Source organism: Molothrus ater, chromosome 19 (assembly GCF_012460135.2).
Source record: "Molothrus ater isolate BHLD 08-10-18 breed brown headed cowbird chromosome 19, BPBGC_Mater_1.1, whole genome shotgun sequence".
Lineage (NCBI taxonomy): Eukaryota > Metazoa > Chordata > Aves > Passeriformes > Icteridae > Molothrus > Molothrus ater.
Window position 1 is genome coordinate 4,324,705 of NC_050496.2, and position 20,109 is coordinate 4,344,813.

At 49.6% G+C, this 20,109-nt stretch overlaps 1 protein-coding gene across 1 annotated transcript in view; it reads right to left on the reverse strand.

Annotated features, from left to right (window-relative positions):
- MGAT5B (alpha-1,6-mannosylglycoprotein 6-beta-N-acetylglucosaminyltransferase B) overlaps positions 1–20,109 on the reverse strand; it is a 79,103-nt gene that overhangs the window by 34,139 nt on the left and 24,855 nt on the right. The window contains exons 3-5 of the mRNA XM_054516846.1: positions 15,167–15,311; positions 1,888–2,000; positions 781–854 (exon numbers count right to left, since the gene is read on the reverse strand). Of these exons, the coding sequence (XP_054372821.1) occupies positions 781–854; positions 1,888–2,000; positions 15,167–15,311 (332 nt within the window). The remainder of the gene's footprint in view (positions 1–780; positions 855–1,887; positions 2,001–15,166; positions 15,312–20,109) is intronic.

Below are 20,109 nucleotides of genomic sequence, written 5' to 3' on the forward strand. Positions count from 1 at the left end.
CATCATTTTCTTGTACCCCCCCCCCCCCCCCCCCATAATTTTCTTGTACCCTTCAACATCTTTTCAGGGAGACTGGGCCCTGCAGAAGCCTGAGCTTGAAGCAGGTTGGCAAGAGGAGGGAAAAGGGCAATGCTTTTAATTAGTTGATGTAAATATGCTCTCTGACAAAGCCATCATGCTCTGGGCCAAGTGCCAGGCTGCATTCCAGTATGAAGAGCAGGCTGGGTCAGGCAGGACTGATTGAGATGGAGGTTCTGGCCACCTGAACAAGGTGCTGCTCTGGGCAGCGCTGGGCTTATTCCCCAGGCACCAGGGAATGCTCCAGATATTCAGAGGTGATGTGCCAGAGCTTCCTCCTCACTGTGCTTCTGGCATTGAGCACACAGACTGCAGGCAGGGAGGGCTGCAGGCAGAGGTGGGCCCACAGCTGATTCTGCTGCAGCCTGTGGCTTCAGGGCTTTGTACCCCTCCAGCTAAAGGTACATGTGGTGAGGGTATTACTGGGGGAAAACAATCCCATTTCTGTAGCAAAAGCTGCCAGAGAAGGTTGGACACCTCCCTTGTGTTTTGTCTTCAAAGCACAGCCCTGCTTTGCTTTCCACACCTTTGGCTCTGCTGCTCCTCCTTCAATGGGCTGCACCTTTCCAACATTAACAATCATTTTATCCTGGAAATCATCCCATTCCCCACTGCCCTTCCCAGTTTAACCCCCAGGGTCACTGCTTTGGGCCCTCCCATCCCAGCTGGAGACCCTCTCCCAGACAGGGGACCCCAACTCACCTCCACCTTCCCAGCACAGTCGGGGTACTTGGGGTCCCTGGGCACCTCACACTGATCCCTCCTGCCTTCCATCCCTGCAGAGAGACAATTTGGGCATGGGGAGAGCTGGGGTGTGACAGAGGAGCAGCTAGAAATGCTGTGAGGAGAATGGGATGGGATGGGATGGGATGGGATGGGATGGGATGGGATGGGATGGGATGGGATGGGATGGGATGGGATGGGACAAGGCTGGCAGCCCCCAAGCTTGTTCACTGGTGCCACAGCTGGGCTGGCAGACAGCCCCATGCCACTGGATGGAGCAGGACATCAAGATGTGAAGCATCTTCAGCATCCTTCCCAAATCAGGAAAGAAACAGAGAAAACCACCCTGCTTCAATGCTGGGAATGTTCTCTTTCTCTAAATCTCAGCAAATCCATTTCCAGCACTTTCCTGCGCCCTCTGCCTGGTCCAGACCCCAAATTCCACCTATCCCCACTCTTGTAAGCAGGCTGCAGGATCTAGGTAAGGACTTGACAACCTTTTATGCTATAAACTTGCAATAAAAGCTGTCCTGCTGAGCTGCTGGAAGAAGACTCAGCCCCCAGGGTGAGTTCCTAAATAAGCCATAAAGTGGTTAAAATGGCATCAGGATCTTTTCTCCCTCCATGGCTGGGCCAATAAAAGCCACCAGCCCCCCTCTAAGTCCTCCTTTGCCCATAATTGAAAAGCATGAGGTGCAAAAGGCAGTGGAAGGATCTTCAGCCTTAACCCAAATAACCACGCAGGCATGTGGGGAAGCATCTGCAGAGCCCAGCAGTGACACAGGGGGATGGGAATGCCTCTCCTGGTGCTGAATCCCAGCCCCTATGAATTTGGATCCAAACCACCAAATTTTTCTATCCAGGTGCTTGTGCACTGCTCCTCACCTTTAATTTTGCATTTAATTCTCCAGCATTTATTCCTGACAGCCATTCAGATTTGTCACGCACAAGTTTCCCAAGGAAGGCAGCCTCAAGATCAGCCTCCATTTCTAGGACTTTTACCAAATTTGTCATGGTTGGACCTTCCCATGGGCACAGCACAACACACAGGGGGTTTGGGGCACGGGGACCCCCAGGGCCACTGACCTTTCCCATTCAGGAGGCTGTTCCGGAGGATCTGATCCACCTTTATTGCAATGTCCGACACGTTCTGAGCTATGGCCTGGATTCTCTCCATCAACCCAGCTGCTGGCTGAAACCTGGGGAAGAAACCAAATCAACCCTGAGAACTTGATGTCTCCTATTACTGTCATATTTTCTGAAAAATCTCTTTGCCGAAGATTTCACTCCCGGGAAGCCAAGAAGCCTCAGAGAAAAAGGAAAACAATATGATCTCATTTGCTTCCCCTGTGTTTTGCTGCTTTGGAATGTGGTTGTAGATTGTTTATCCAGCATGTGAATTGTTTTTACTTAATGGCCAATCATGGCCAAGCTGTGTCAGACTCTGAGGCGAGAGTCACGAGTTTTTCATTAGTATCTTTTAGCCTTCTTCTAGATCCTTTCTGTATTCTTTGGTATAGTTTAGTATAGTATTCTTTAATATAATAATATAATAAAATAATAAATTAGCCTTCTGGGAACATGGAGTCATTTTTTTTCCTCCCTTCAACAGGGGTCTCAGAAAATACCACAGTCTCCCAGTGGTGACACTCAGAGGTGCTCAAAGAGAAATCCATACCCAGCAGATTGAACTTAGCTCCAGGAAGAAACACAGGAATGCCTGGTGCAGCATTTGACAGGCAAAGTCACTGCCTTCCAGGAGGTTTGATTGAAAACCTATTTAAATCAGTGTTTTATACATATTCTGCCTTTTTTTTTGAAGTGTGCTGTTAAACATGGATCCACCTATTCATTTTATGCGGGGAAAATATTAAATAGACTGGCAAAAAAATGTTTTTTCTTATTTTAGATGTGCTGCGTTTGAAAATCTTCTACTGTGATAATTGTTCCTGCAGTAGGAAAGCTGTGCTGAAAAAAAAAGAGAAAAATAATAAAATACAGAGAAAAGAAGGTAAAACTGAGGATTGCAGAGGAAGTTCATGGGCTTGGAGCAGAGTGATGAAAAACCCACAGAACATGTGGATGTGCTGAGCCTGCCCATCCACAAAGGTGGGAATCAGTTTTTCCTCCCAAGGAACAAGTGATAGGACAAGACAAAACAGCCTCAAGCTGCACCTGGAGAAGTTTAGACTGGATAAGAGGAAAAATTTCTTCACTGAAAGTGAGGCCAGGCATTGGAACAGCCTGGGAAGCAATGGAAAGATCATCCCTGGAAGTGTCCCAAAAATACCCAGATGAGGTTCTTAGGGACAGGGTTTAGTGATGGGCTTGGCTGTGCTGGGTTAATGGTTGGATTCGATGATATCAGAGGTGTTTTTCCAGCCTCAGTGATTCGGAGATTCAAGTGAGTGGATTTCCAGCAAGGAGCAGCAGCCAGGGCTGTGCAGGCACAGGGAGCTGAGGCTGAGCTGGGGACTGCAGCTCCAGGAAAGCCCACAGGTACCTTCCACCAAGGCTTGAGGTCATATCCAACCAGCCTGGATTGCTGCACATGCTTCCGTGGAATCAAACCTGAAATCAACACTCTCCTGGGTGAACAGCCCCGTTGAACTGATCTAAGGAACACATTGTGTGAACAGGAAAACATAGCCCTGTGAAGAGGCTGAGTGTCAATTAAAACCTGGTGTGACCTGGAAAAAGGCAAAGAGAACTCCATCAATCAGCAGTGGAGCCTGCCAGGCCTGACAAGGAGAGAGCCCTCCCACTCCAACACCTCTTCTGTGTCTTGGTTTGAACAGCCAGGTGACTGCTAAGGAAGGCAGGAACCTCCCTTGAAATGGAAAATGTAAACCCCTCTCCCTCTGAATTATTATAATTTTGAAATTAAGGGCTCTCAGGTAAAGATAGGGGAATAGGAATAACAGTCCTTTATTAGGAAAAAATAAAACATTTTAAAAATATGTAAACACAAGAATGCAGTAATATAAAACAGCACTGCCAGAGTCAGAGCAGTCCCTGCCCCCTGTGTGTCAGGGGGTGGCACAGCCCCATCCCATGGGGGCTTAGCCCTCCTGCAGTGCCAGCTGTGGCTCTGCTGGAGCAGGGATCCTGCACAAGGGGGGAGTTTTCCTCTGCAGCTCCAGGGCTGCTGGAGATGGGCCTGGGCTCCCTCTGGCCATGCAGGGCAGCAGAAGCTGCTCCTCTGGCAATGCACTGGGCAAAGGCTGCTGTGCTGTCCCAGCACCTCAGATTGGATCCAGGTAGGAATGCTTGGCTCCTCCCCTGGGCGCAGCATCTCCCCATGGGATGATGGAATTGGATCAGCCCTGCAGGGACACTCAGTGGCCATGGACAGCAGAGATCTCCTGCAGGGAGGGTTGGCTGTGGGAGAGATAAAGAAAAAACTGCCCCATGAACAGCAGAGAATGCCCCAGCTCTGACAGATGGCAATAGAATACACACCCCTAGCACATCTTGCATTTCCAACCTAAGATACCTGCCACTTCCACCACAAACAGCCAGCACATCTCCACGAGTTATCCCAGTAAATAATTTTCCCTTCTGCAGCGTTTGGGTTATAAGTTTTCCCTCCTGCTGCCGCTGAGGTCGTTACAATACAGGGGAATGTCACATGCAGTGAGCAAAACCAAAAGGGCTACCTTGAATACTCATGGCACAAAAAATATGTGCTGATGTCAGGTCCTTCATGGTGAAGTTTTATGTTTGTTCTCCAGCAGATCAGTGAACCCAAAGGCTGGGATTTAAAGTACTTCTGTCCTCAAGGCTAAAAAAATCCTGGTTTTATGAACCGACACTGCTTCGCTTGTTGATTTAAAGTCCATTTGCCAGCAGCGAGCAGCTCACATTTTTCCTTCTGGCATGGTTTACGACCATCAATATTCAGGCTGCATATCTCCACAGGGAGCCACTGATCTTGGGCTTTTAAGAAATAATAATTAAATGCAGAGGACACCATTGCCCCCAAGTCACTTCCAACCTTTGCAGAGAATAAACCCCAGGTATCCTGCTGGAACCAGTGCAGCAGGGAGGCTGCTCGTGAGGCCCTGGGAAAATATGGGCACAAAAATAACCTGAGATAAGCTCTGCTTGTCAGCATGGCTCCGAGGAGATAAAATTGTCCTGGTCTGAAAGCTCACAAACCCCCATTTCTGCAACCCTTTTTCCACCAGCAAGCAGCCTCAGACCCCACAGGTATGCAGAGGCACTCAGCAAACACCTGGGATGGGCAGTTTAGGAGGAAACATCACATGGATGCTGTGAATTTAGAACCAGTGAGCCCAAACTCCTGTTTTCAACAGGAAAAGGTTGTGGGCTTGGTGAAGATGCTCTCCAGGTTTCTCCATCACTCATGGCAAGGAGAGAGGATGATCACAGCCACAGCAGCACTGCTCTCACCCTTTAGAGCACTTAGATCAGTTCACAGTCCAGCTTCTGCCTCTTCCCAGAACTTATCCCAATCCTCACTTCCTCCCAAACACCCAAGGAACCAGGTGAGCCTCAGAAATCAACAGCAACCTCAGCCCTCACCTCATCACTGATGACCTCCAGACCTCAGCTCAGCCAGGGCTGAGCACTGGGCAGCCACAAAAATGCTCAAACAAAAATCAGGATCGTTATCCCAAATAAATGGCTTTCTTCCAGCTCAGCCTTGTCCTGCCAGGCAGCTGCAGTGCTGGGTGATGGATCTGACCCAGGCTCTGTCCCACCTTGCCCCACTCTTGTGAAGCTTCAGCTGCTCCCCAAACACAAAGATTTCACCTCAGAACCCTGAGATGCAAAGCGTATTTCTGAGCATCACACTCCAGTCCTCCAAACAAGGCAGGCATCATATGAGCACCACAAGGCTTTCCCCAAAACACAGATGATTACTGGAAAGGTACACTAAAAATGTCCACCATGACTCCTGGAACATATGAAAGTGATGCCTTGAGAAGGATCACCTAGAACAGAGGCTGGACAGAGTTAAAGAATAAAGGGATTTATTAAAATGCCTCTATGGATCCACCTTGGGCAGCACCAGAGCCCAGCCAGGGCTACACCCAAGATGAACCAAAATGGTCACAAAATGCACAACTGGTCACGGGGTCTCTCACTTTTATAAGTTCTGCTCCATTTGCATCTTGCAGTTCATTGTCCAGTTCCAGCTTTAGCCCATCCAGTCCCATTCTCTTGTTTTTCTCTCCTCAGCCCACGGTGTTTGTGCTCTTGGGCTGAGATTTGGATCATTTGTCCTTGGTCCCCAGCTGGAGCAGGAATTGTTTTGTCTCCCTGCTCTGTGCACAGAGCTCCCCATCCCCTCATATGAAGCTCAGACCCACACACTAAAGCAGCACAGAATCTGAAAAACAGAAAAGCCAAAACCTGAGGCATCAAAAGGAGAGGGAGAAAAGTAGAAAAGTCCCTTTGAAACACAGAACCAGGCTCAGTTCTCCCATGCTCCTCACCCTTGCATGTCAAACTGGATGCCTCCAAACCCTGGTGGGGTTTTTCTGAGTGAGGGATTTCACACCTGGGGAGAAGAGCCACGCTCCCAGCTGGGAGCACTGACAGGTCCCAGTGTTTGTATCTGCTGGGTAACAAGGCCATCACAGGAGCAGCAAATTTCATGTGAGGCATTAAGGAGGTGACAAGCAGGTTAAGCATAAGTTACATGAACTATCAGCACAGCAATTTGTCACCCAGGCAGGGGACAAGAAAATAAGGCATTTAAAGGTGTATCTCCAATGTGAAAAGGTTCTGTGTGCCTCGTAGGAGTTTGATGCCTTGTTGTTAATAACTGGAGACACCAGGAAGGACAAGGTAAGTGGTTTGTTCTGCTCAACAATAGCTCAGCAGAGCAGGAATATCCCACCACGTGGTTGATCCAAGCCAGGATGCCAGCACAGCCCTTGCCAGCCCAGCAGAAAAAGAATCTCCCTTCCTCCAGCACCACCACTGCCCAGGGAGCAGCTTTGTGCCTTTTCCCTTCCTGCTTTTTAAATTTTTCCATAGTGACATGCTGAATGCCACCAAAATGTGCTGGCACTGTGCCAGCTATTGAAACTACACTAAATTACCACAGCTTTCCTAGAACAATTTTTTCCCTGGGACCTTAAAACCGTTTACTACAGCAAATACAATATTTTAACTCCTAACCATCAATATAGATTTCGTCTTTATTATTTTCAGATTTATATTTCCCCCCGTTGATTAAGATTCAGATCACACTGTGCCTTATAATGCTCTGTATACAGTATTCATCTCCTTTCAAAAACTGCTATTAAGATGTATCTTTCCCCACTGACAGATCATTTGCCATAGAATATAGCCAGAGGTTGGGTTTTCTGTCACTTTTTTATGCATTAATTTGGTTCCCTTCACTTTGCTCTTGTCCCCAACTCCACAGCACCAGCTCGGATTCAGCCTGTTTATCCCTTTACAAGCCACTGTATTTTTATTGCCTTTTATAAAAGTGGCATTATGAAAAGATGAATCTCTTTCTCTTTGTGTGTTGTCTTCATAATACAAGCCCTAAACATATTTGCTTGCTCATCCGATATTTCTTGCTATTAACTTGTGAAAGCCATGGCTTTGGGAAGACCAATACAGATGGAGAAAAGCAGATGTTCTGAAGATAATACATCAACAAATTCAGCATTTGCACAGAGCAGTTTACCAAAGGATTTCCACTTGCTCGCATCCAGTGTCTGTGCTGCCATTTGCCTCTTTAAATATTTTTTAAAGTTTTTTTTTTTCCCAAAGACCCAAAGTAGATCAGAAAGCAGCAGGGCTGGTGCTGCTGTTTCACTGCTCTGGGGACACAAATCACATCCAGCCCCACAGCAGCCTCAGTCTCCAGGCCAGGGAGCTGAAATCCCACAGGGAAGGGAAAGGGAATGCCAAGGGAAAAAGGATCTTTCCTGTCCTTCTGGTTCCTGCTGCAGCTTGTGAGGTGTTGCCTGTTCAAACAGCTGGGACATCTCCAGGAAAAATGAGCCCCAAGGGCAGCTCCAGCAGGTCACCATGAGGGCTCAGGCTGCTCTTCCCATCCATCCATCTGTCCCTTTGTCCCCAATCCCCTCCAATGGGAAACACTCAGAGTCACCCAGCTCTGGGAAGTCACCAACTTGGTGTCTGGGATGTGGGGAAAAGCCCTCATCAGAGTGCTGGATAACAAAAAAAGTCATTAAAATGTCCAAGAAGATGGAGAAATTAAAATCTTTGCTCCACTAACATAAGAGAATACAAGTAAAACTTATCCATGCTGGAGGAAAAACATTTTTGGGAGATCCATGCCCTGGTGTGTATCTCCACACCCTCTCTGAGATGGTTTGTATCCAAAAATCCAGAAGCCAGGGCTGCCCATGTGGGAGAGGGCAGGACACAGAGCCAGGGGGGTTACTGGGGGGCTGATGCTCTGAAATTTGTGTCACAGTCCCCTGACACCAACAACCCCAAGAGGTGTAGCACGAGAGGCAGCAGTGGCTCAGGAGGCTCAGCTGTGCAGTTTCTGTTTATTGGCCTTGTAACCCTGGATTTAATCCTCATCTCTGCAGTGCTGTTCCCCTGGGCTTGGATGAGTGCTGGTCCTTGTGGTGGGAGGGCAGCACACCCCGTGCTGTTTTGGGATGTGCAGGGAGGGGTCACATCCTGCCCCACTTGGGAAAGGCTCAGACCCCCAGGGAGCAGAGCAAAAGCCCAAAGCTCTGCTTATGATCAGCATGGTCGAAATTTAGAGTCATACTGGAGGGAAAAAGTGCAGGGGCTGAGGCACAGCTGCTTTGCTCCCCCCTGGAGTGGGCTCTGCCAGGTCCCTCAGATCCTTGGTGCCTTTCTGACATTGGACAAGGACAGGGATGTGGCACCTGGCTTTGCTCATGGGAGAAGGTCCATGCCAATGAGGAGTGGGTTTATTCTTCACAGGCTGCTCCTGCCAGTCAAATGAAATAAAAATATTAAAAAAAAAACCCTAAAGGACAGCATTTGTCCCCAGTGTAATTTCTGGGGTCTCTGTACACCCCAAGGTTTTCCACCTCAGGGTGACACAAACAGCTCAGTCTCCCCTCCATGAACACCTGAGAAAAAAACCTGAGCTCACTCTTTTGTGGCCATGGTTGTGCTCTCTGGGAATGCACCCTGGGAAAATACCCCAGAGAACATGACTTGGGATGGGAGCATTCCTTGGAAACTCCTTTGAAGCAAATGCCAGATGATGCATGGGCAGAGCCCTGACTGAACTGCTCCAACACCAAGTTACATAATAAATCACATAATAAATACAGGAGCATTTAGCTCACTAAAGCACTTCCATTTATTTTCATTTCAGTTGATTGTGGGTGATATTTCTCACACAAATACTTTTCTAGGAGGCCCTGAGCTAACCCAAAGCCCATGGCTGCACACCCCAGGGGGGGGACACTGACATTTCAGTGAGGTGGCAATAAACTTCATGAAAAAAAAGATGAAAACCAGTTTCCAACCAACCTCTGTAGCTCACCAGCACAGCCAGCAAAGTATAACCAACACCAATAATTAAATTATTTTATCAATGCTGTATATTTTATCAATACTCTCAAAGTGCTTTGAGATCTTCCCCAAGCAGAACACAAAGCTGAACCACAAGCCCAAGCCTTCATTTTCCTCCTGAGCCTCAGAGCAGAACTGGGCTGAGCCACAGGCCTGGGCAGCTGTGGGTTTATTTATGGGAACACGGGGGATCATGAAAAGGAGGGTTATGGGATCACCACTTTGTTGGGGCATAAATCAGATATATTTATCTACAGGCTGGGAGAAACCCCTTCAGTGAGCTGGGAAGGCACTGCCAGCCTCACAGGCTTAAATAAGAGGGACCTGCCTAAAAGTGAGCCCAAAACCACCAGCTGTGATCAGAATCCTTGGGGCAGAGGATCCCCTGGAGCAAGATACATTCCTCAGCCCCCCATTCTTTTTGCCAGCTGTGTGTTTGGTGCTCATGCTCTGCTTCATTTTAGCAGGGGTATTTTGGCCCTCTGTTTGCTCCAAAATCAGGGGATCTGCTGGAGGTTAACAGGCTCTGATTTTCCTTGTGGGGCAAAGCAGACACACAGGCTGGGTAAAGGCAGCCCCACATCACCACTGCCCAGCCCTGCCCCTGTGCAGCCACCCAAAAACAACAATCACAGCACAAAAACAGCAGTGACTGCACTTGGCCTCAGGTGCTCACTCATTCAAGAAGCCTCATTTGCCAGCCCTGTGATAAAGCAGTTTCCAGTGTGTCAATGCTTTGGCATGGAAATAAATATTAAATACTAGACATTAAATAAATATAATATAAATATAAATATAAATATAAATATAAATATAAATATAAATATAAATATAAATATAAATATAAATATAAATATAAATATAAATATAAATTATATCGCTTAAATATAAATATGAAATATAGATATGAGATTATAAATATAAATATTTAAAAAACAAAAATAGAATTTAAAAATAAACAGAAAGCAAAGCCTATTGCTGAATTAAGGTCAGCAAATTGAGCAGGAGGTGCTGGGGAGGTGCAAGCCTGGGAGCAGGAGGGGAGGGTGTGAGTGACCTGGGCATACCTTGGCACCTGTCCTGTCACCATGCTGGTGTTGCCCAGCACCATTTGGGCTCTGGGGCTCTTCCATGAGGCCACAGCCCTTCTGGAAAGGGATGGACCCTGCTGACCTGCTAGCAGCACAGAGCCACCTTCCTGCTCTGCCTTAGAGAAAAAGCAGAGAAAAGCTTTTTAGCTCAGCTGCCCAGGCCTGAATTCCCCCCATTTATGTCCTCTCCTGAGCCTGATGGGGACTCCAGACCAGCAGTGAGTCCCCACACTGTGCCCATCCTCTCCAAGTACCACTGAAATGGGGGTGCTCAGCCTGAGAAAAGGAGACTCAGGGCTGCCCCCATCACTCTCACAGCTCCTGAAAGGTGCCTGTGCTCAGCTGGGGCTGGGCTCTTTCTCCAGCAGCACTGACAGAACCAGAGCACGCAGCCCTGAGCTGCACCAAGGGAAATACAGGCTGGATATTAGGAAAAGGTTTTTCACTGAAAGGGTGATAAAGTTCTGGAATGGCTGCCTGGGGAGGTGGTGGAGTCCCCATCCCTGGGTGTGTTTAACAAAGCCTGGATGTGGCACTGGGGGCCAGGGTTTGGTTGAGGGGTTGGGGCCTGGGTTGGGCTCAATGATCCTGAAGGTCTCTTCCAGCCCAGTGATTCTGTGAATTCTGTGAAATCATCCAGGGCCAGGCTGGAGACATCCTCAGGAGCTGTAAGGAAAAACTCATCCCCTCTGCCAGGATGGAATGGGCTGTGGGACCTGTGAGGAAGGTGAGTGCTGGGGAGGAAGGCTCCTGTCTCCTGATGCACCCCTGCTCCTGCTCAGCAGAACCAACACCCAGCAAAGCCAGGCTGGACCACAGGGTGGTCTCACCTTGCCTGGGCTGCTCTGAAGAGCTTTGCCCCCTCTGAGCCCCTCAGGAGATGGGAGGCAACGCTCAGAGGGGTCCAGGACTGCTCCAGGCTCACCTGGGCTGCAGGAGACCACAGGCTTGGCAGTGATTTCACTGCAGCCACCTCACCACCAGCAACAATTCAGGAATTAATAGAGCCAGGCTGGCAGGATGCAGGAACGTCATCCATTTAGTGTCATATTGCAAGACTTTTAATTACTGGGGGAATATGGAGTCATGTAATGATTACAAGAACAAATACTTAAAGTGTGTGGAAATTAACTGAGCCTTGGCAGTAATTAAGCTTGAAGATTAATCAGTCGTTAGCAAATAACACCCTTTGCAGGCTAACCACCACGTGGGGACAGGATTGACCAGGAATGCCAGTGCTGCAGACCCCAGCCTTCCCCTCTGCCATGTCCCTGGGGGATGAGGTGGGCAGGGGCAGCCCAGCTCCTGGAAAAAGGCTTCTCCAAGCCCCAACACTGCTGGGTTACAGTGCCAGCTTGGGTCAGCCACTTCAGACCCCCTCCTCCCCTCCCTCCTAAGCACTTTTCAGCAAGAGATCAACACTTCCCCTGCAAACTAATATTTCCCTTGCCCAGTAAACAGCTCTCCAGGAGGCTTTCATGAGTACTCCTAATTTCCTTCCCCTCTGATGATTTACGAGGGTTGCATTCAATTAACAGCAGTATTGATTTTCCTGCAGCTGACTGGCAGCCTGCTGGCCCTCGTTAGGGAATCCATCCTTCCCTTCCCAGCACAGGCAGGATGCAGGCAGCAGGGAGCTCAGGCAGGGCTGGAGAAGGGATCCAGCAACCCCTGGAGTTCACAGGTGCAGCCTGTGTGCCATCCCACAAAACTTTTGGGCAGCTCTTCCAAGGGGAAGAAAATTGGAGTGGGACATTTGGGTTTTCCGAGAGTTTCATCAGCTGGAAATGGAGGCACCTGTGGAATATTCAATGAGACAGCCCCCGTGGAGCAAGAAAGATTTTGCAGCTTGGAAAGCTGGGAGGCTTTCCAAGGCAGGCCATTAGTGCCACCCTGCATATACAGAGTTTTCCTTGCACTTTCCAAGGGGTAAAGCCACCCCAAGCCTCTGCTGGAGTGGTACAGTGCTCACAGGTTATTCCATAAAGCTCAGCAAAGCCTTCACCTCCTTCCTCTCAGCTGGAGCTCTGCAAAACCCAGCCCTCCTGATTCCACTGGAGATCCAGCCTTAAGCAGGAGAGCACTTTGTAAAAACAAGAATTAATCCACTTTTGAGCAACTGGAACCACAAAGCCCACGCTGGCAGCTGTGCAGAGCGGGAAGGAGACGAAGACAGCATCAGTGCCAAGCAGGGACGCTTTGAAGAGTAAAATCCCTTTGAAATTACCACCCTTTAATTGTATTATCTTTCCCTGACAGCCTCAAGTCGGTCACTGGTGATCAAAGAGACAGAGGCAGGGAGGGAAGGAGACAAGCCCTGGGTGGAATCCCGGGATCCTAACGAGGAACAGTTCCTGGGTGTCTCCGTGGGGCTGATCCGGGTCCAGGAGTCATTGCTGGGTCCTGGTGCAGCTGGAGGTGCCCAATTCCACCTCAGCACAGGGGTCCCCAGGACTGCAGCTGGTCACCCTCAAAGGGACAGGGAGCTCAGCTCCCAGACTCCACGGGGTTTCCACAGCAGCTGCTTTTGGATTCCCCCTGGGATGCTCTGCTCAGCTCCAGAGAGCACCCAGAGCTGTGGGATCAGCACAGAGCCAGACTCTGCTCAGAGCAGGATGGCTCTGAACCCTTCCAGCTGCCTCATGCACCCCTCAGGGGGCAGCAGGGACCAGGACAAGCCAAGAAAGGTCACCCTGGATGAGGCAGCACTTGTGGCAGAAGAGGTGGAGCCACTCAAACCTGCTGAGACCCAGAACAGCAGTGACACCTCCAACACATCCCATCCCCTCTGGGCACAGCCCTCAGCCAGAGCCAGGGCTCCAGGGAAGGAAGGGAGCACTCAGGAAATGCTTCCCAAGTGTTGGCAAATGCTGCCAGTGCTTCATTAGGGACTGCCACAGCAAAATCCCACCCACAAGAAACTCCCCTGTGGTGGCTGCTCCACCTGGAGATGCTCTGTCCCCAAGGTGGGACCTTCAGAGGCCAGGTGAGAACAAGGAGAGGAGACAGATGGGTTTGGATGCAGAATCAGGTGAAGAGAATTGATTTCTCTTTAGGGGTGAACTATAAGGAGCAAAAGGTGATAAACTCGTTACCCCTGACTTTCCATTCCTGCAAATTAAGACATCTGTGATCTCAGCCCCCAGCTCAGGCCCATCTGAGCACACACACAAAACCTGAGGCTCTTCTCATGTGGGTCCATCAGCTCCCATCCTCTCTCCAGGTGATGGCCCCAGAGCCATCACTCCCACAGCAGATCTGAAACATCAAATCCCCATCTGCAGCCACTGCTGCCAGCCCACAGAAACACTTTTTAGATTCTCTCTTGGCTGCTGGTGTAGAGAAACAACCATCACCTGATATTAGTGGTTCTTTTAACACAAGACTGGCCAAGAAACTTGTTCAATGTGAGCAAGCACCTTGCAGTGGCTGGCTGTAATAGTCCTGTCCACTCCTCTCTGGGATTATTGGTGATCTCACTCACTTGGGTACCAGCCAGCCTCAGAACAACAAAATTCCAGCACCCACCATGGCTGAGGCAAATTATATTTTCTCAGTGCTGGAAATGATGGAACATAAAAGGCAGGACCACGCATTCCACGGCTGCCCTGCAGCTCTAGCTCAGGTGTGCAGGCACTGTGGCAGAGCTCAGCCTTTGATTACAGGCTCACTGACTGTTTTCTGTTATAGGCACAAAAGAGGCTCGTGAGGAAAGCGAGGGAGAGGGATGGAAATGCTGATGGGAGCAGGGAAAAGCACAGTGGTGGCAGGAGGTGGAGGTGGGAATGTTATGAGGGATGCAGCACAGCTCCTGTGCTGTCAGCACAGAGCAGGGCAGGGGTGACCCCTGCACGTCACATCCCTGCCATCCACCTCTCCTGTGTCACCTGAGGCTCCACCTGAGCAAAATCCACACTGGCATCTTTTCCACACTGCCGAGTTTGTCCCAAGTGCTGCCCCTGTGGCTTTTTCATCTCTGCTCCCCCACCACCAGTTACCATTTGTGCACTGGCACTCCAGTTAGCATCAATGAATGTTTAAAGGCTCCCAGAGCACAGGGAAATGTCTTTTTAGTGAATCAGTGTGCCACGACAGGGAGGTCTGATGGCACCTCTCACGCTGCCAGCTGAGATGTGCATCTCAGGGAGCCAGGGCATCATTTCAAGCCCTTCTGCACGTTTTAAACCTTGCTCAAGTCCAAGGTTGAGCACATCAGCCCTGGATTTTAAACAGGCACCAGCTCCTCAGCTACCCAAGGAGTACAGGCACAGAGCAAGTGTCCTGAGCTCAGGGAGCACATCCCACAGGCCAAGTGATGCTCAGCAAGTCCCACCTCCAGCTGCACCACAGCACAGCAGTGCAGACACTGCCACACCTGCAGCTGGGACAGCTGCTTCAGGAAATCATGGAATCATAGAATATCACAACAACACCCACAAGAATCACTGAGTCCAGCTCCTGGTCCTGCACAGGACACCCCCAAAAAATCACACAGTGTGCCTGAGAGCATAGTGCAAATGCTTCTTGGACTCTGACAAGCTTGAGGGTGTGACTAATCCTAAAAATCACAGTCAGTTCAGAAATTCCAGAAGAAACAGCTCCAGACATGGCAAATGGGACTAAAAACGATCTGCCCCAAGCCCCAAGTCCCGTTGGGTCCCACCACCCTCAGAGCAGCTCAGCACATTGGGGTGTTCTGCTCCTGCAAAGCCCCCACCCCCAGCACTGCTCCACAGGGTCTGACTGACCTGTCCAGAGGGAATCGTGCTTCATCCCCTTTGTGGAAGTCAGTGCTGTTCTCCAGCCTGGCCAGGATGTCCATCCTCTTCATCAGCATCTCCAGCATGTCGCTCATCCTGCGCAGCACCCCTCGGGACTCCAGCGCGCCCATCACTGCAGCACACAGAGAGAGCTGAGACACAGCCAGCCTGGCCTGGCACACCCCACCATGGAACCCCCTGCCCCTGCCCCTGTGCTCCCCACTCCCACGGGAGGGCTCAGTGGTGTTTGGAGCATCTCGGTGCCCTGCTGTCCCCATGTCCCCTCCCTGGCTCTGCCCCACAGCCCCATCGTCCTGCCCAAGCAGGGTAAACCCCTGCCCAAATCCAGCTGGGCTCCTCCAGTCCCATCAGTGATGGGACAGCAAATACAGGATAGCCAGTGGCAGCCCCCTCACCAGGCATGAACTCCTGACTTATGCACCTGATCCAGCCTGTCCCTGTCACAGACACATTTTCTAAAAAATCCTTGCCTTAGGATTTTTTCTCCTGAGAAGCTGAGAGGTCTCAAGAAGAAAATGTAAGCAATGGTTATCTGCTGCTGTGGAATGCAACAGGTGCATCTGGGATTGGTCTCATGTGGTTGTTTCTAATTAATGGCCAATCACACTCAGCTGGCTCAGACTCCCTGTCCAAGACACAAACCTTTCTTATCATTCTTCCTTTTTCTATTCTTAGCTAGCCTGCTGATGAAATCCTTTCTTCTATTCTTTTAGTATAGTTTTAATATAATATATATCATAAAATAATAAATCAGCCTTCTGAAACATGGAGTCAGATCCTTGTCTCTTCCCTCAACCTGAGACCCCTGTGAACACGGTCACAGTCCCGAAGGCTTATGGCAAACTGACTTGATTCCCAAGCACCAAGCAAACAGCCTTTCATTTGGCACTTCTATTTTTCACTCCCCACCTAGCCCAGCATCCTGCCTTTGACAGCAGCCTGCAGAGGATGCTTAAGGAAAAACATGGGAAACCAATCAAAGGGGTGGTGCTCCCCCAACCCATCCTCCCAGCAGCACCAGATTTTCCTGTTACAGAAAAGAAGAAATTCTCTGCCCAAATCTGCATTGGGGTGGGTAACCCAGCACTGGAAATAGCTCAAGTGCTGCATCTCAGAAACCCCCCCAGCAGGGAAGGCCCCCAATTCCCAGCCCTGTTTAACACTGTTTCCCATGGGTGTGCATGGCACTGACCTGCTGGAAAGCACAGGGGGATCCAGGAGCTCCTGCTCCCAGCTGGATTTGCCATCTAGTGACAGGCAGCAAGCCCAGAGCCAGAGAAGAGAAAATAAAGCTCCTGTTTCATCTCAGCTCGGCTCATTTCACATTGGTAATAACTTAATCAGTGCATAATCCCCTGAACCTCTCCCATTTAGCTTATCTCTGCCCTTCCACTCTCATGTGCTTTCCAAGAGGCAGCACATATTTAATTTAGGGAGCAGCAGGAGCCAGGGGGGTGGCACTGGGAAGGCAAGCAGCTGCTGGATGTCCTGTGTGCCCATCAGGTCGCTATCAGGTGGCTATCAGGACTTAGGGACACCTCATGCACCTCCAAACAGAGGCACAACCAGTCTTGCAAAGCCAGAGGGAGTTTGGGATTCCCTATCCTGGCACAGCCAGGGTGGCAGGATGGATCAGGGCATCCCAATAGCATTGGGTGCCAGGGACAGCCCTGGCACAGGCTTCTCCTCCCCACAGGAGCTGGCTGAGCACGTGAAACAGCACAGAGGCCTTGGTGTGGGTGTTTGGGTGTTCAGATGGGAGCAGGGCATGGCATGGTGGGATCAGGGGCACCGTGACAGCTCCTGCTGCTGCAGAGCTGCAGCCCCAGCTCCATCCCTGCTCCCGCAGGAATTCACCCACTCTTCAGCCAGAGCTCCCAGGGGCTGGGAAGGCTGATTCCCAGGGAAGGCAGTGTAGGAGCATCGGGGGGTAGGACAGTCGGGATGGATGGAGACGAGAAATTTTTGAAGCCAGGTTGTGGAATTTGGGGTTTATTGCAAAGGGCCTGGGTGCAGGGCCCTGCTGGGAGCTGCCAGCCACAGCTCAGAGCAGGACTGAGAGGATGAGAGGGGGAGAGAGGATGAGAGGGAAAGAGAGTAAAAGGGTAAGAGAGTAAAAGGGGTAAGAGAGTAAAAAGGGGTAAGAGAGTAAAAAGGGGTAAGAGAGAGAAGTTCCTGTTACAATGCAATAAATCTTCTTCTGTGATGAATATTCTAATTCTCACTAACCAATTTAGTACAATATACAAATCCTATAGCATTTACATACAGCTTATAAGAATCACTACATTAATATACTGTGCTACATTTTAAACTCTAAAAACTCCTCTTTGGACCCCTTCTGCCAAGCTGTAGGCTCTGCTCTGACCCTTGGAGCTGTCTGCAAGCAGAGGGTGTTGTTCCATCAAAAGGGGATCACCTTCAGCTGGCCACACCATTGTTTTCCTGTTGTTCAGTAACTGAGGTATCTCAAAGCTTGCTTTCATTTCAATCTCGCTTACAGTTTCTATATTCTCAAAATCTTTTGCAGACAATCATATTTATAAGGCTTTCCTGTTTCATCTTCCCCAACAGGCAGCTTCCCAGGGAAGGCAGCACTGGCACTGCAGCTCCAGCCCCCCACACTCCTGTGCCAGGCTCTGACCCCAGCAGGCACTGGGATCACTGTGGCAGGGCACATGAACACGGGGCTGTGAGCCAGCCCTTAACCCCTCCAAGAAGATGACACTGGGCCAGCCAGACCTTGCCAAAGGCTGCCTTCCACGCTTGGCTGAGATGATCAGCAGCACATTATTTTTCCTGACTCTATCTAACAAAACAGAAGAAACATTGAGAGCAAAAGCAATTCCTCAAAAAAAAAAGAGGACAAACCACCATTCATGGAAATTGAAACTGGGCTCTTCCCCAGACATTCCCTCAGTTCCATGGCAAAAGGTTAGTGACTTCTGCTTCAATCAGTGGGTGCCCAAGGTCCTGTGCAGCCCCAGACTTTCCTGGGTGGGTTTGGGAATGCAGGAGCCACCTGGGCCCAACCTACCAGGAAGGTCACCCTGTCCCCTGGGTGGTACCAAAGTCACAGCCTGTCCCACTGAAGAGCAGCAGCACTAATGAGCCTGCAATTAAAAGATGCTATGGGGAGGTAAAAAAGTGGAATTTTGGAACCTGGAGCTCCGTTTTGACAAGGGCTGCCCCAAACCCAGCTGAGCAAATCAGGAAAAGGCACAGCCAAGGAAATAGAACAGCTCTGCATGAGCTTAAATCAGAAAATCCACTTTAGTTATTTGTCCAAAGACTGAGCCCATTCCAGTGACATCCCTCCCACAGCTGGTCTGTGTTCATGGGTTGCAGCCCCCAGCACCCTCTGTCCATCCCAGGACTGACCATCCCCCAAAATGGACATTTCTACTCAGAATTTGCTCCTGCTCTGACATCCCAGCATGGCCAGCAGGTCAGAGCTTAGACCTTAAACTCAGTTTTTGCAGGAGACAGTGATCACTGATCCCTCTTGTGCTGCAGTGGGTGAGGCTGGAGGTCAGGAGAAAGACCTGACCCAACCCCTAGAGCTGGCCAGAGAGGCTGAAACCAGCACCCCCAGATTGCCATGGAGCCCATCCTGGCCTGGGGATTTGGATCTCAGCTTGTTTGGGGGGTCAGGTTGTGACAGTTTGCTGGGAACACACAGAGATTGTGCCTGGGAAGGCAGTGGGGATGCAGATTTCCTGGCAGTCCAGGCAAGGATGCTGCTCCAAGGCTTCATCACAGAAGCTCAGCTGACAAGACAGCTCTGCTCCCAAATCACTAATGAGGCATGAGGATATTCCAACCAGGGCACAAACCCATTTCCCTGTGGATCCCAGAGAGCCACAACTGCAGCTCTGCACCCACCACCAGGCATTCACCCCTGAATTTCCCTGAGATCTCCCCTCCTGTCACTGCCACCATCCCATTCCCAGCTGGTTTTGAGCCACTGCAGGATGCTCTGAGAGCAGAGCTCTGAGCTTTGCTGTCAACAGTGAGCTGAGATATTCCTTCTCAAATAAAGAATTTTTTTAAAAAACCCAAATACTAAGTAAAAATAGTAATAAAAAAAAAATCCCAGCTTTCCCTGCATTATCTTTTGGGGCAGCCTGCCAGAAAGCAGAGCTGAGGCAGGACACATCTCCCCCAGCCCTCCCCTGGCACTTGGAGATGAAGTCGAAGCTCTTCCGCATCAACACCTCTCTCTTTCTGTTCCTGGGCTTTGTTGTTGTTGTTATTTTTCCAGCAGCTTAAGGAAGCTAACAACGACTTGACATTTTTGGCAATGATTATTACATCTCTTGGAAAGTGTGTCTCATTAAAACCAGAAGAAAGGAGGAAAAGTGCTGAAGCGACTCTTTTAAAAATGCAAGAGCCAGGATTAATTTGTTAACCTGGAACAGAGACTCAGACTCCCACCCAGGGCTGCTCAGCTGCCTGAGCCAAGCACGGGGATCAAGAGGATGGAGAAGATCCTGGCCAGGAGCTCAGGCTTCTCCTAAAGCCAGTGATGAAGATCCCCAAGGAGACTTTACCCACAGCACTGCAGGCAGCCAGGATAAACCCAAACCCACCTGAACAGCACAAAACCCAAGTAAAACAGTTCTGAAAAATTAAACAGTGCTGAAAACCACTTTCTTTTAAAAAACAAAGCCACCAAGCTGCTAATTAGGAAGGAAAAATATTCTAATTTCCCCTGATAATCAGCAATGATGGGACAGCAAATACAAGTAAACCCAACCAATAGATTAATTGGAGTTTGTTAAAGTATGACAGGGTTTTGACAGTTTTCCTGAGTGGCAGCCACACTTTACAGGCAATCACTGAACTGACAGAGGTTTTCATAGCAGCACTAGGAAATAATGATTGCAATCAATCATATCTTACTGGAT